This window comes from Amphiura filiformis, chromosome 14 (genome assembly GCF_039555335.1).
Source record: "Amphiura filiformis chromosome 14, Afil_fr2py, whole genome shotgun sequence".
Taxonomy (NCBI): Eukaryota; Metazoa; Echinodermata; class Ophiuroidea; order Amphilepidida; family Amphiuridae; genus Amphiura; species Amphiura filiformis.
In genome coordinates this window covers 15,265,614-15,283,018 of record NC_092641.1, presented here as the reverse complement: position 1 = coordinate 15,283,018, position 17,405 = coordinate 15,265,614, and the positions used below count along the sequence as shown (strand labels likewise).

Sequence of the window (17,405 nt, the reverse complement as noted above, 5' to 3'; positions counted from 1 at the left end):
TATAGTGTCATAGGTATGAACCTTTGATTGTTTCAATGTAAGTTGTGTATGTGTGTCTGTTCATGGTATTGGAAGTATAATGTGTTTTAACAGAAAAAAGCAACTTTATTAAGGGTATATTGCTGTAACAGAAAGTGTATTTTGGTGAAAATTTTCCCATCATTTTTACTTAACTAATATCTGGATGAATGTATTGCACAATAATTATTCAAAATGTTGATTTAATTGATTCAAACTTTAGTAAATTTTTGCCTAATGGTTCTGCAGTGTAACATAGTTCTTGAAAAATGTCTTGCAGAGAATATTGTATTCATTTTGAACTAGACTATGGTACCTGAAGTATAACTTCCCAGGTGTGGTTTTAGATGGGCTGATAGTAGTATTCTAAAGTGCACTTGAAGTCATTATAGGTCCTGAGATATTGACATTGTATAGATGAGTAACAGACCAGCGATACAATTTGTCCCCTTCATCTTAAAACATCTTGGCATATGATGTATTAATGATGCAGTTTATAATAATAGTTGTATTATTTTGATAATTCGATTGCTGCCTTCAACATTCTTCATTTTATGTGGAATATTTTGTCTCCATTTCTCTTCATAATATCACCTCAAAACATTCTACTCGATAGTAGTACATAAGAAGAAAATAGTGAATCGCTTCAAAAATTGGAAGTGTCTATGTGATCTGTCTAATACTTTTTCATGTTGTTCGCATGATATAGTATGACATCATTTTGATCCAATTATCGCTAAGCCGCACACTCATTTGTCTGCTTCCATTAATCAGATTCCAACCCTCACCTCCACAACGTATCCTCCCTTGTTTGCCTTTATATCTATTGTATTAATTACGCTCACTTAACCATGGCCACCCCACCGATACACCGCCATTAAGGTGTGGGCTATCCCCAGAAATGATGCTATTAGTTTACATTGGTAGGATATTGCTGTGTACGATCTTAGAATGAATCACAGAGAGCGCCTCCATTGGAGCTGAAACATATTGTGCGCTCCACTGGACGAGATGTCTCCTGTGATGTTGTCTGGTAATGTGCGCTCATAATATATCAAGGTCAAAGGTCATAAGTTCAGATTGCTAGGGTCATATTTGGTTGCAGGGGGTGGTGAGTGAATCATGCAATAGCGCCTTTTTAAAGCTGGAACAAATTATGAGCTCATACGCATCCTTTGAAGTTGCCTAATGATTTGAACTGAAAACTTTGTTGTCGTGTATGTGTTATTGTGAAATGAAACCTAATAAAAAAATTCACTTTTGTAAGTGATTAAAATGAAGGAACAATTCAAACGTATAAATGAAGTAACATAATGAAGTCATATTCTATGATTATAAAGGACTATATAGTAAACGTTTCTCAAAGTGTGATGAAAGCAATCCGGTCTCAGACCCAGACAGCTGATGGTGATCATCAATAGGCAACATGAAGTCAACATCGTAGACAAGATCATGGAAGTATTAAACTACCAGCTTCCATGACCAGATAAATATCTACAGAGGTTTTTTTTTTCAGAATGAAAGGGTAGAGACAAAATACATGCATCATGGTAAAGCGGCATTATGATATCATCATAATCAGTTTTTGCACCACTTGACATGCCCACAGCCACCGGATTATGACACACAAAATCTAATCGACATAATTAAAAACAGTTGTGAAAATAGGTAAACATTGTTTTAACACTCAATAATTGTGTAAACTGCTGCTGGCATTTTGGTATGAACCACTATATAACGCTAGTCTCCAAATCACGTTCACACTAGTTGCCCACGAAAAATTAAAACGATGTAGGTAATGATGGTAGATAATAAGGTGATTGTCTAAATGGTATCCCTAGTCTCTGCATCAGTTTGACCACTAACCCTTTAGGCATGCAATAGCCATAGGGAGGTTAGTGTGTCATGGTTGGGTTAGAAAAAGAGACAATAATCTTGTTTTACTAGCCAAACTGTGTAATTACCTAATCGTTTCTTGATTCACCTGCCGCAGACGACAAGCAAACCAAACAAGTTTTGGGCCGTTTGTCCGTCATCTTGTTCTCCTCAAAATGCACATGACAGGAGTGAGTCACTGTCCAGTATAGTGGGGTTTGGATCTAGAGAGCCTTAGCCGCAGGGGTCGGTCGTAGTTATTCCCTCGGGGCATGGTTGCGTAGTCCCTAAATGCCCAGGAATTCATAGATAAACACAGGGATGTAAGAGGAGAGGGGGTTCTTATCCGTATGCTGTATACTGATGGGTTTGGTTAACAAGTCACTTTATGAGGACTTGAAAGCTTAAAGCTGATTTGAACATTCAAGTGGGGAGACAGTTGAATCTACAGACAGTTGAATCTACCATCATCAGGTAAATCAACAGTATTGGTTGATTTAGTGATGAAGTCTTTGTAGCATTTTATGTAATAGTTGTGATAACCGGGTATAGGGGCAGGGTCTTAGCTAGAAATTGAGGGTTGCCCATCATTTGAATAAAATTGCCTGTCCTAATTTGATCTTTAAAACATTTACCAGACATCTATAGCCCATTGGGGGTTCGAAGAGTTCAAATATGTGCTGATATGGCCTTGTTCTACAAATTGGGTCTACTAAAAAGGTCAATTTATAGCTTCTCAAAACATACAATTTATAATATAGCATCTGTCAAAGGCATTAATTTTGCCCGTCCCAGGAGCAAACTGGCTGTCTAAAATGACGGCCAGACGGGTGGCTAGCTAAGACCCTGTATAGGGGAAGGAATAATTATTATGTATTTGCGAAGGTATATTGTATAACAAGTGTTGAAAATGTCATGATTTCATTGATTTTACTTCAGACTTGCTGAAAAATAAACTTGACAATGAGTTGGCAAGACTAGAAATGCTCAATTCAGTTAGAAAACACAAAAATAGGGACGTGTTGAAAGGTGAAATGAATTTGGTGCTTCTCTTTATCAAGTTATACAGTCTGGTTTAAAACCAAACTACTTCAGAACCATGTCAGAGGAACCAATATATTTTATGCGAGATAACAATAGTTTTTGGTTCCTAAGTGTGTTTGTTTAATACTGTGTGTTTGTAATGAAAGCACCAACACTTGATGCCTGGAGGGCTGTGTTGCCAACGGCTAATAGCTGATGTGATGGTAGCAATATATAAATGCAGAAAGGTACCGGACTTGATGCTTCTGCCTGCCCGAGTGCATGTGAGCCTCTGAGCAAAATAAGATAAACTCGCAGGCATGGATGATAATGAGATATCAGTAATCATATGAAAATGTTGTTTTACATTTATGTTCATTTTGACATCACAAATGTTATTTCCTATTCTGTATTCACTGTTAATATACAACATACCGTATTGTTTGTAATAAACGCTCCCCCTCTAATAAACGCCCCCCTCCAATGTTTCTGTGAAAAATCACAGATTCTCAACACATCTGTGCAAAAATGCGAAAATTTCCATGACATATCGTGTAGGTACGTAAGCTTAAAACTTGCATCAGTCATGTCAGTCACGATCGCTAAATTGAATGGACAAAACCTATTATGACTCAACTCCCATCCATTTCATTGCCTAATTATGGTAGAATTCCACTAATTCCATGCACTTACAGGTGTAATTTTGTTGTATTCCCCACGAAAATATCATTTTCCGTGGGCGCCGCCATCATGTGTAGTGTAAATCCCTCCTTTTAATAGGAGCACCATCGGAAATAGACCTTTTCGGTAAATCCCATAACCCTTTGCGAGTACACCTGAGAACTCGTCATTTGACGTCACGCCGACTTGCAATGCGCAGTAACGATGTTCGATAAGCGGCGTGCGCATCGGGCGCGGAGCGGCGTGACGCAGAATGACGAAGTTCTTAGGTGTACTCGCAAAGGCTTATGGGATTTACCGAAAAGGTCAATTGAACACGATTTTAATGCTTTTTTCACTGACAATTCACTTCCAATAAACGCCCCCCTTTTGGAAAAATGCAACGCCCCCGGGGCGTTTATTACAAACAATACGGTACTATTTTATTTTCTGTGAAATATGTTTTTTAATTTTCCATTTTGTTCTTCTTCTTTTCATAGATTTAAAAAGTGAATTTCGTGATGAGCCAAGTGACACAGTTGCAGTAGTTGGTGAGCCAATCATCTTGGAGTGTACCCCACCCAGGGGGAACCCGCCACCTGTTGTAAGCTGGCAAAAAGATGGGGAAATTGTGCAGGCAGATGGGAATAGGGTCCGTATCATGGATGATGGTAATCTCATGATATCAGAGGTAGGTAAACTTTTACAAAGCATAGAGTCTTCGCTTTCTTTTTTGCTTGCTTCCCATCTTGCTTTTTTCCATGTATTTTTTCCTTTTTCTTCTATCTTTGTCAGATTAACAATAAGCCATTCAAAAAGTATATAAGTGAGATGCACAATTTTGAATTTGGAAACCGTAGTGTAAGAACTACCAGCCGATTGGCCAAAATGAATATTTTGTCCAATTTTTAACCAATCAAGGAGGGTATTAATAAGATTATCTGCAAATGCAAGTTTGACCATAAATAGTTTAAAGCCTAGTCATAATTGGCAATTAAAATGAGCATTTAAAGTTATCAACCAATCAGAAATGCTGTTAGATGAACAGTAGTGTCATAATCATTTAATGTTTGTATGCTTCCTTTCATTCAGGCTCGTCAAACAGATACAGGCAACTACATTTGCGTCGTAGAAAATGGCTATTTTGACGTAAAGAAGAGTTCTCCTGCTATCGTAAACATCCATGCTCGTCCAACTTTTCTCCACGCACCAGAAGACATTGTGAGTGCGCCCGGTGATACCATCAATATCCAGTGTGAGGTGGAAGGAGACCCTAGACCTGTTGTCACATGGAGTAAGCAGGGTGGGGACCTGCCACAAGGAAGGTAAGTGTATCATAACAAAGACCTCATTACATCCGGTTCCTAAATGTCACACACCTGAAGACATTGTTGGTGTTCCCCAAGATACCATCAGTATCCAGTGTGAGGACTCTAGTCCTGTTGTAACATGAGTTAAACAGGGTAACATGACAAACATCTCATTGTCAGTTCCCAACTGTAGAAGACCTCCCGTAAAATGAGAAAGACTGCAGAAAATTGTGCGAAAGAATTTATTGCAACAAGTTCCCAAGTGAGGTTTACAGGAATATACCATAAATTTATATTTTCGTGATACAAGATGCAATAAAAAAGGTAATTGCAAAGTCATACTACATGATTTTGTTCATATTTACTTTCAAACGCAATTACCCTAAAACCTTTGATTGTAATTTATCAGCCTGGATTGGATTCGACTTTGTGTATATGTACTCTAACTAACTATACATCACCACCAAAAAAATACCTGAACTTGTGAAAAGAAAGTTTTCAAACTATAGAGGGCAGTATTGAACTTTCTAGTAAAGGTGGATGCAGGAAGCTGCAGCACTGCAGGATTCAGCAAGGCTCAATTGATCAATCCTGGGTGCCTGCTTATTTCGAGGCTTGATTAATAATATTTTGTTACCACTTCCTTTGCAGGTTCACAGTGATGAGTGATAACTCTCTTCGTCTCTTTCACATCGCAACCCAAGATGAAGGCATCTATATATGCTCTGCTGAAAACATATGGGGAACCAATGATATAGAAGCACAACTCACTGTCACCAGTAAGTCATGCACCAGGACTTCACACATACACACATGCATATGAACACATTCATTCGTACCTGTACGCACCCCAACTTATATTCACCGGAACCTGTGGTCTAACCCTAAGTAGGCGTATATTAACTAGAAGCATTACATGCCAAAATGGTATCATATACACATCACCTGGAAATCTGTAATTGATATTTAACATTTTCTCACCTGTCTCACAATATGGCAGTCATCTACAGCTAACGTATACGTATCGTCAAGTCATACACACGCACATATAAATACTTGCATGATTAGTTTGTTAGGAGAAAAGTTGGTGTTATGTCACATACAGTCAAACTGCTACTGTATGGAGACCGAAGATCTGATGTGCAATTTACCTTCTTTAGACATGCTGTCCTTACCATGGTGTGGTTGGTGTTGGTAACTGTACCATGAGAGTGTTGCATCCTTAGGAGTAGATGTTTTGCCATCAGTTTTGTGTACAGACAACCATGTTTGTACATGTAACTTCCAGTTAGTTTGGTAAAGAGTAGGATGTTAGCTATTTTTTTTGGTGCCGTTTGATCGTTCACAATCTAAAATGTAAAATTTGAAGCATAAAGAGTCCACCTTTTACAGTGTTTGGTGGTCTTACACCGAAGGTACACTTTTCCAAAATCCAACTCATCCAATGGCGTAGCTAGGGGTTGCGAAAATGTTGACTTTCATTGCTACATGTAGGAGGGGGCGCAGAATCAATACTGAATTGGGTCAATTTGGTGCCCCCCTAAGGGTGGGACCCAAGGCACATGTCCCCCTCTGCCCCCCTCCCCTGTCGCTGCGCCACTGAACTCACCCCCATAAATTATAGCTACACCCTTGGTTGCAGTGATGCAGTCGTTGACAAAGTCCTATTCTGATATGTAGGTACTACAAAGGTCAACATCTTAAAGGTAATGGGGAGATGAGTATACATCAAATATGGGTGCGCATGAGAGGAATTCATCTGTGCGATTCTATACCGCACTTACACCATATGACATTTCTCAGTTTCACACATTGATAGTACGACGAGTGATGCTTCAGAGAATTTGACGACTCATTAACAAGTCATTAAAAGGGCAATTAGAAGAAATTAATGAAGTGTTTAATATCAATCAGATAGAATGATATGATGAGATAGAAACTGAGGTGATAAAATGATGGTAGTATCAGTAGTATGGGAATGTAGGCCAGAGTTGAGGAAGATGCGCGTATGGGGTGTCGTATGAGGCATTGAGATGCAAACTTATCTAGCACACATCCCACTAGGGGCGGATTCAAGTTTTTGAAATGGGGGACCCACTCTTAAAAATTTCTCCAGCTTGTGAAATTTCGCAGCAAATTCAACTCTGTTGGCCAATTTGGGGCGGTGGAGGAGGTAAAAAATGGGCCAAAATTGTCAAAAAACAAAACAAACAAAACAAAAAAAGGGTTTTTTCTTTTAAACTCCTTTTCTGAAACAATAATACTCTGTATGTAGGAGGATTACTATGACACTACATGTCACAGTCACCTACATTTTACACAGTTTAATACAAAATCATTTGGATTTTACAGATTTACATACTCTGGTTACTGAACATCATACCCAAAATATTGCAGGCATGTAGGCCTCATTAATATTCTTGAACGTTGCACTTGACATTGAGACTAATTGGGTTGCTGGTCAAATAGGGTCTCAATGTGACCTGGTTATTGCAAAATATAGACAAAGAGAGATGAATTTATTTTATGGTTAAATGTTTTTAAACATAGCTATTAAAATAGTTTAATGTACCAATTATGTGATTTTCCAAATGACATGTTCAGTCGGCTTGTATTTCTTCATTTGGACATTAATGAGATTGAGATAATGTTAGCATTTTCTACTGCATTAGACATCATACAGAATTATGTAAGTGGGTGTCATTTACAAGACCGTTACGGGGCGATGCCAGGAATTTTTTTATAGGGGAGGGCAAAGTGAATTTTTTAGAGGGGGGGGGGCAAAATCAACAAAAAAAAAAAAAAATTAGGCGCAAGAAGTGGACATTTAAGTAATTTGTTTTTTTTACTGGGGGGGTGCAAAAGTTCTGATGGGGGGATTTGCTCCATGCCTCTCGTTGTGCCGCTACTTAAGACAGTGTGCCCACTTAGGGTCAGCATGGTCAGGGTATATAGGCTGCCATATTTGCATGCATTGTTCCGTTGCTTCAGATGTCACAGTTTTCAACATTATATTAATACAACTTGAACATCTAAAATACACCCAACCTTAGGTGTACAGTTGGGGCAAAATGTCTAGAAATAGGTGCCTTTATTTTCAATAACAATTACCCTTAGAAATAATGAAAAGACTCCCCCATCCAAACCAAATGTTATTACCAGACCTTTAAACAAATTTCAGAAACTATAAATGATATATTGGTAGAGTTTAAACCTATACACACAACTAAAATTGTTCACTTATGTGAGCTTTCAACGAGACGACTCTGATTTTTTCAAACTGATGGTGATTGAGTTATTGATCTGGGATGTCACATGACGAGCTGACGATGTCATATCATATAAATGATATGTTTTTGTTATTTTTTTTGCTTCCAGCGGAACCAACTTTCACCAAGGAACCTGTGGATAGAACTATCAAGCTAGGGGAGACTGCTGTACTCAATTGCAGAGCAACTGGCAACCCACAACCTGTTATATTTTGGCAAAAAGAAAACCTAGAGGTAAACAAGAAATGCTTTTAAAAGGCAATACAACTGTACATTTATACAATAACAATTAAAACGTTTTAATGTTAATTCCTATCTCAAATTCTAAACAAATGAGATAAAAAGATGAATGTATTACCATAATTACAGGTTAAATTACTAACTTCTGCTTTGTTTCCACTTCTCAGCTTATCTTCTCAAGTCAAAATGGCCGATTTTCAGTGACAGAAGACGGTAGTTTAGAGATCGCATCAGTTACAGTGGAGGACCAGGGATATTATGTATGCACTGCTTACAGTAATGTAGGCAGTGTCAAAGCCAGAGCCTTCCTCAGAGTCATATGTAAGAACATGTATAATATTTATATGTATTTAGTGGTGGATAGACTGAAAGTAACTTAAAGCCATATTATAACATTTCTTTAAAAATAGATTAGTATTTATTTTCCATAAAATGTTAGCTTTTACTGTCAGATATGTCCCCTTTTAATTTGTGAGCCGAACAAGTGAGGTAAAGCAAAGAAAATTGGAATTTACTACTAGCGCCTATGCATGTTACTCCTGCGGTTGTAATAAAGTCTTGATTTTTGCAGAGAATCTTTGTTTGCTAAAGTACATTACAATCATGTAAAAACCTGAATTAAAATTTTTTTTGAGGACGTTCTTCTCAGCAAATGTTATAATATGGCTATAAATCAGTTCAACAACACATATTTTTTATCAGAATTATCTGAGAAACCCTTCTCATTCATCGGTTAAACCGTCTAATATCTAATATGGTTGAAGTGTATTTCAAGTTCAACTCCATTTAATCTCTGAAATTTGTGAGGCACTTAAGTAAATTTGTTAGTTCTTCTGTGGTATGTGTTGTGCATTGAGCGTATACGAGAGTGAATGCAAAAGTGATAAACAGTCATACTGTTGACACTGACTGGCTGATCAACGGTCACGACACAAGACATTTGAACCATTGGTCATTGGTGGGGTGCAGCAACCTCTCCTCTTTTATGCAATCAATAATCACCAGCGCGTACCCAGACCATGGAAGAATTAACAAAATTTACTTTTAATGCAAAAATGCAAGTTGTCTTATCTTGTCATGTGGCCCTATGGAAGGGATTCTGTATGTCATCTTGTAACATGCTCTTCATACTCGTACTACACAATGGCTCTTTGAATTAACAAACTTGCGTGTCTAATATTATTTTGTGTAATAATTTTCTCTCTACTAATCAGTCTCTTTCCTGTCCTATTTTTTTCTCACTCTCTCTACATTGCAGTGCCACCTGATCATCAAAGACCAGGTGAGGAGGCTACTTTTGATAACCACATATTTTCGGTTCAACTAATTATTTTATATGCTATTCAATGAAATGAAATGTGCACAGTGGATAACATTAAATAATAAATACTGCACCTTAGTTATTAATCTACACGATTTATATTATACAATACATACATGTTTGTGGGGGTGCGCTTGTAATTAGCTCCAAACAAGGGCATTTATATGATATTTTAATCGCAACTGTGGACCCACACATAGGACTGAGGACGTCCTTGGTTCACTGATGGGTGCAATAGTTGGAAATAGTGTAAAAATGCTATTTAGAGTTGATTTCTATCGGGGTAAAGGACATGTCTTGGTTATATTTTATGTGTGTGTAAAGTCCTCGGTATGACTTTGGGATTTTGTCCCCAATTGGATAGTACATGATGCGTTAAAATTTGATATGTCCTCATTTGACAGGACTTGCGAGTGCGAGTGGGGGGTTATGTCTGTGTGATTCTTTCGAATTTTTAGATGGTGACTACTTTTAATAAAAGTCACAAAATATTTGACTCAAAACATCAATTTCTCTTTTACCAATCAGCACCAACCGGTCAGCCTCCTCCTATCATCCAATACGGCCCATCAAACCAAACTCTCGTCATCGGTACAGAAGCCATATTCTTGTGTCAAGCGTCAGGGACGCCCGAACCAACGATAGAATGGACCAATGATGGCGAACCTGTAGAGTTTAGTACCCAGAGGTATGTCAGCAGGTATGTACTATTCCACTTTTCTTCTGTATTGGATGGAAAATGGAGTAGTTTGTAGATGATGCAGTGCTAGCCTGCCGCTGCTAAGCTTAAGTATTCAACCTTAGTAACCCGCTAGTCTGTAATGTGTATCCATTTTAAAATTGATCTTTCTGAGTGTTTAAAGCAGTTTTGCTTTCAAAAACAATATGCACATTGCTCACAAAAAAGATCATCTGCACCAGGTCATAGTAGAGTTTTTGGCCTTGTTAAATCTTGATTAAAAACAAACCGGTTAGATTTCTTGCTGAACACATTGCAATATTGAGTTGTGTCTGGCTATTCGGCTAAACAGTATAAATAATATAAATTATTAAGAAAAGTAACTTTTACAAAGTCTAATCTATTAGATGCTGTTACTTTAGTTAAACTTTTATGAAGATATTTGATAACTTGCAATCTGTATTTTACTGAGCAACAAGCATCAAGTAAATCTAAGCAAACATCTTTGTTTTAGAATGGATACACTTAAGATAGTTTAAGCATGTAGTCTAAGATTATGCATTTTGTTACCAGATATTTTATAAGGAAGACAAACATGCCTAGTCTTGTTAAAATATCCACACAAAACATTCTCATTCCCATAGACTCAGTCTATTGTCCTGTATACATCGGTGTAGTGTCAAAACTTACTCTATGGTTTCTGGGGATTGTAATAATACCAGTAACCTATACAGGGTTAGATTTGTTGCACTGCATTGTGGGATAGGGAATGTGAAGTGGATGTTTTTACATAGCCACCAACCTTCATCTCAAATTAATTTAATTACTAACCCATAATCCCAAGCTTGGCAGCGATCGTAACCCAGCATGCATTTTGAATACCATTTTGAAATTGTGCGTTTTTTAAGCTTACAAACATGCATGCCACGCATGCATAAGGTGAGATTTAGGCATGTGTTTTTTATATATTATAATTGGTAAACCTGTGTGTTTTGTTACAAGACTCTTTATAGTTAGTGAAAAAGTTATTTCAGGTTTTTTGATCAATTTTACATTATTATTCTAATGTGAAGATGAGATTTGAATTTTAATTAAGCTAGTAATTAAGCCAAGGCTATTATTAGTTTATTATTTTAATTTATTTATGAACTTAAGATATAATGTTTTCATGAAGGGAATTTTGACTCCAATCATTAATATTGTCGAAGAGTTCTATTTATATCTGAAATATTTAGGTTTAGATTTGAAAGACAAGGTTAATAATTAAAAGTAAGGATAACCATTAGAAAATAAGGTGGAATAAGTATAATAATTTGGGCCGGGAAGGGGTATAATTCATCTAAATATTTTAATATTTAAAAACATTTTAGTATAGGTAAAGAAGTATGCTTGATATGCATTTAAGGTATATACAGTAGTACAAGAAAATATTGAATATATCTGTATGATTCAGGAATATAGAGATGACGTCATTGACTGACTGACAGAAAGAGATTTATCTCATCAAGTGTTCGAAATGCTACAATATATTGTTGCTTAACGTAATAATGCTTATATAACAACAACAAATAGTACTAAATGAAATATTGATTTGAAAATGTGAATTGACGTAATTGAAAAATTTAGGCTCTTAACATCAGTGTTATAAGATTATAAATAAATGAGAAGGTAATTGGAAAGTTAATTGTTATTAATTTTTTCTATTCCTTATAAGCCCATCATATTTATAGAAAAATTTCATTGATCAATTCTTTTCACAATATCAGCGACGTTATAATTGATTTTGTATGTCACCTTCAATATCGTGCAACTAACATCTGCATGTTAAGCATGGGAGTATATTTCCAAGTGTAGCTACTAGCTAACAAACAATTTCCGTTCCATTCAATATTCCATGATTATTATCAGTAGTGGTGTTGTTAAAATCTCTAAATCTAGATTCAGCATTCTAGAGTCAGGAGCACTACAGGTTGCCAGTTTACGACAGAGGGACTCTGGTGTATACAAGTGTACTGCCAGGAATGAGAATGGGGAAACACATTGGAGTGCTACATTGGATATAATAGGTAAGGTCATCAATCAGTCAATCAATTATCAATCAATCAAAGTAAACAGTCAATCAAATCAATCAATCAATCAGTAGGTCAAGCAATCAAAGTATGAGTTCCAGTCACACTATGGACCACAATGGCCTCATCCCAAAGGCACAGTTCAATAACCTCAATTAAGCAATCATAGTACAAAAAATGACCTCAAGTTGCCGAATATGAGTTTTTGTACCCAAATTTTCAAAGGTCATTCAATGAATGTACAAATGTATTGGGGTTAAATAACTGTGCCCTGATAGATGAGCATGTTGTGGATCCTAGTGTCATTTAGCTGGCCAGACGGATGGTCAGCCAGTCAATGAATCGATCACAATCAGCACGTCAGTCATCAATCTATCAATTTGTCAGTCAGTTAGTAAATCATTCTATTGATTAATATCTATCATTCAATCAAGCAATACATCAAATGGACTTTATAGAGGCCCTGCATGAAATTATCGATTGGCTCCAAACAAAGGATTTGAGCCGGTGTCCTTCACCGTAGTTATGGCGGAGTGCAGTCCATTCAATCAAATGTTGTCATCAACCTATTTGATTGTAGTGCATTTGTTATGTGTGTGAGACGAACTGTCATGGTAGATTGCAATCATGCTTTTGTTGAATGCATTTGAGTAGTCCGCCATATTTACGGGATGATACGTCACATGCAAGGCCTCTATACCACTTTTGAACAAACCAACAATATAATTATTCTTGTTTGAATTTACAAAAATTAAATTTCTTTCCTTTTCTTATTTTTCAGATAATGAAGATGATGGCCGCATCAAGGAGACACCATCACTAGGCGAATATCCCAATCCTCCCGGTCAGCCCATAGCAAGCAACATTACATTACATACTGTGAGGTTACAATGGGATGAACCAGAGAGACCCAGGGAGTCACACACTACCAGGTGGAATATCATAACGTGGATACAGATCTAGGTAAGATGCTTTCAGGTGAGCAGCAAAATGCTCTCCTCTCCTGGTGATATTTCGGGAGAGCTGTTGTAACAAATCACAATGTGGACACAGATCTAGGTAAGATGCTTTCAGGTGAGCAACAAAATGCTCTCCTCTCCTGATGATATTTCGGGAGAGCTGTTGTAACAAATCACAATGTGGACACAGATCTAGGTAAGATGCTTTCAGGTGAGCAGCAAAATGCTCTCCTCTCCTGATGATATTTCGGGAGAGCTGTTGTAACAAATCACAATGTGGACACAGATCTAGGTAAGATGCTTTCAGGTGAGCAACAAAATGCTCTCCTCTCCTGATGATATTTCGGGAGAGCTGTTGTAACAAATCACAATGTGGACACAGATCTAGGTAAGATGCTTTCAGGTGAGCAACAAAATGCTCTCCTCTCCTGATGATATTTCGGGAGAGCTGTTGTAACAAATCACAATGTGGACACAGATCTAGGTAAGATGCTTTCAGGTGAGCAACAAAATGCTCTCCTCTCCTGATGATATTTCGGGAGAGCTGTTGTAACAAATCACAATGTGGACACAGATCTAGGTAAGATGCTTTCAGGTGAGCAACAAAATGCTCTCCTATCCTGATGATATTTCAGGAGAGCTGTTATAACAAATCACAATGTGGACACAGATCTAGGTAAGATGCTTTCAGGTGAGCAACAAAATGCTCTCCTCTCCTGATGATATATCAGGAGAGCTGTTATAACAAATCATAATGTGGATACAGATCTAGGTAAGATGCAGTCAGGTGAGCAACAAAATGCTCTCCTCTCCTGATGATATATCAGGAGAGCTGTTATAACAAATCATAATGTGGATACAGATCTAGGTAAGATGCAGTCAGGTGAGCAACAAAATGCTCTCCTCTCCTGATGATATATCAGGAGAGCTGTTATAACAAATCATAATGTGGATACAGATCTAGGTAAGATGCTTTCAGGTGAGCAACAAAATGCTCTCCTCTCCTGATGATATTTCGGGAGAGCTGTTATAACAAATCATAATGGGACATAGATCAAAAGATGCTTGACAGATTTGAAGATTGATGGTGAGCAACAAACTGCTCTCCTTACCTAATTATATTTAGGAGAGTTACCAGGAGAGCTGCCTGGTCAGGATGCCATTACAATTGTGCATTGTTTGTTGTCAGTATTAAGAAGAGCTATGATTCACACTCCTATGGCGTTTGAGGAGTGCTATAAATCGCTCTCCTTACAAATGAAGCACTGCTTAGAATGTTTTGCGACTCCTTAGTCAGTTTTCAGAGGATCAAGGAGTTGGTGTGGATCATCTTTAGCATCCACTATATGCTCATCTATCAGGCCACAGTTCTTTAACCCTAATACATTTGTACATTCATTGAATGACCTTAGAAAATTTGAGTACAAAACTCTCATACTCTGCAAGTTGAGGTCAAATTTTACACTATGAGTGTTTAAGTGAGGTTATTGAACTATGCCATTGAGATTGGGATGAGGCCATTGTAGTCCATAGTGTGTGGTGGTCAATTTCTCTGTCTTAGAAATTTGATAGTTAACAGAATTCTAACAAACATTTGTATCAAATTCTTACAGGTTGGCATGTAATAAGCAGGAACGTCCAGGGAACCAATTACTTGGTGCAGAATCTGCAATCAGAACAGACATACCTGTTTCTTGTCAGAGCCGTCAGTAACAAAGCTGTAGGACTGCCCAGTCGATTATCAGATCCTGTTTTAACCATAGGTAATGTTTTATTTGAATGTTGAAGGGCTGAGAAGAAGAGGGGTTCATGTGAGAAGACCCCTTCAGCAATAGCTGCCAAGTGATATATTAGTTGATAGATAATGCAGATATTGTCAAAATGTCTATAGGGCAGCTATTGCAGATAGGGACATCTTGGGGGCAATGGGATGAATGGATTTCAGCAATAGTCTGCTTGATTGCTGGGCATGATGATGATGATAATAACCTGATCAAATTGTGTCACATTTACTTGTGCTTTTAAGACACAAAACATTTGCCACCATAGTAACTATATGATTACTGGGTTGTTGATCGTTGGAGGGTTTGACCCTTTTCATCTCTTGTTTGGTCTAATTAATATGTGTTAGCAGTAGTGTTATTAAATGCTTTTGATGAACTCATGGAATTTGTTTTACATTTTGGCTTAATACAGAAGTGACCGAGGTGGCACCAACCATTGAGCAAATTTTAGCAGAAACCAGACCAAGAATAACAAGTGCAATACCCCTAAGTCAAGCTGCAATCAAAATTGTGTGGGAGGTAAGTCATGACCTTTACTCTGAAAGATTGACCTTTCAACCCTAAGTAGTTGACCTTTCGACCCATTGCAACCAGGCCAAGAATAATGTTACGAGTACTACTTGACTCAAGGATATAGGATTATACAGGGTACATCACAATAACAAGTACAATACCTAAGTCAAGCTGCAAATAAGTTGTGTGGTTATTATGTTGACCTATAATATGAAAGATTGTTGAGTAGTTGACCTCTTGACTCCTTAGCTCTTAGTAGCTTGAGAGGTCAGTCTTCTTTTGTCATTAAACATTTCAGACCCAAAATGAGTAATGAGCCGTAATACCTAGGTTAGGTTGCAACAGAATTGTGTGAGAATCTGTGAGGTTGACCTTTCACCCTTTGAGGTTGCTCTGTGAGGTTAACCTTTTGACCTTTCAAGTGAAGAATACAAGTGAAGTAATTAGTTCACTGATGTTTTACAGGAATATTTCATTGATATTTTTAATGTACTAGTTACTGTATTCATCAGTTCCAAAAGCTAATCATGTTGTTTTTGCTTTTGATTTTTAATCACAGGTGGAGGAAAACCGGGACGCCGTGGAGGGGTATTTTGTCAAGTACAAGCCCCGCTACAGCGACCATAGTTTCAGCAGTATGGAAGTTGTAACGGGATCCACCAGTAACCGCATCTTGACCGGATTGGAGCCTGCCAAAGAATACCTGGTTATAGTACAACCATTCCATGGCAAGATTGAAGGACCTGACTCAGAACCTGTTTCAGTTAGGACCTTGAGTGATGGTGAGTGAAATAAAAGATTATTCAAAGACAGGCTTTTATTTTTGAAAGTTGAAGGAGAGCTAAACATTGCTCTCCAGAGAATGTGTAGGAGAGCTGAGTGAAAGAGAGATTCAAAACATGGCTCTCCTGACACTAAGATCCACAGCATGCTCATCTATCAGGGGCACAGTTCTTTAACCCCAATACGTTTATTCATTCATTGAATGACCTTTGAAAATTTGGGTACGAAAACTCATACTCTGCAACTTGAGGTCAAATGTTGCACTATGATTGTTTAATTGAGGTTATTGAACTATGCCATTGGGATGATGCCATTGTGGTACATAGTGTGAGATTGTTTAAGAGAACTGTCAGGAAAGTGGTTTAAATTGCATTTCATAGTCTTGGCCAAAAAAAAAAATTTCAGATTAAAAAAATTAATTTTGGCATATCCGGAATTGGACGACGACATTTCTCATAAAAAAAGGGCCGGATTTATTTTCAGGAAATTTACCAATACTTGAAAATGGCATAATGATAATTTTGTCACTTGGAAAAAAAATTATGATTTGACATTTAAATACTGACTATTTCAATGCAAATTGGTAATCAAAACTCAACTTTCAATTTGCAGGAAGCGAACTGGAGGAATCTTCTGGTCCTATAAACGGAGTCTTGAAGGAGAAACTGGACACATGTGGAATTGCTATAGTTAAATTTCAAGCCATGGGACCCTATACACTCAAAGTGTCATGGGAGGTAAGTTGTTAAAATCATGTATTGTATGGTGGGATATATTTAGCAAATAATTTTGTTCTTAATGTTTTAGATCATAGATATGTTACCATTAAAAATGAAGAATTTCCACCCAAATGTAACTTTGCAATAAGTTTTGAGCAAGTTGATTATTTTGTTGAGTACCAA

At 37.3% G+C, this 17,405-nt stretch overlaps 1 protein-coding gene across 1 annotated transcript in view; it reads left to right on the top strand.

Annotated features, from left to right (window-relative positions):
* Positions 1–17,405, top strand: part of LOC140169229 (roundabout homolog 2-like) — a 118,317-nt gene that overhangs the window by 84,085 nt on the left and 16,827 nt on the right. Inside the window, exons 4-16 of the mRNA XM_072192485.1 lie at positions 4,077–4,267; positions 4,669–4,901; positions 5,538–5,665; positions 8,265–8,389; positions 8,563–8,716; positions 9,654–9,677; positions 10,245–10,416; positions 12,334–12,461; positions 13,246–13,425; positions 15,037–15,186; positions 15,620–15,726; positions 16,280–16,502; positions 17,116–17,240. Coding sequence (XP_072048586.1) covers positions 4,077–4,267; positions 4,669–4,901; positions 5,538–5,665; positions 8,265–8,389; positions 8,563–8,716; positions 9,654–9,677; positions 10,245–10,416; positions 12,334–12,461; positions 13,246–13,425; positions 15,037–15,186; positions 15,620–15,726; positions 16,280–16,502; positions 17,116–17,240 — 1,940 coding nt within the window. The remainder of the gene's footprint in view (positions 1–4,076; positions 4,268–4,668; positions 4,902–5,537; positions 5,666–8,264; positions 8,390–8,562; positions 8,717–9,653; positions 9,678–10,244; positions 10,417–12,333; positions 12,462–13,245; positions 13,426–15,036; positions 15,187–15,619; positions 15,727–16,279; positions 16,503–17,115; positions 17,241–17,405) is intronic.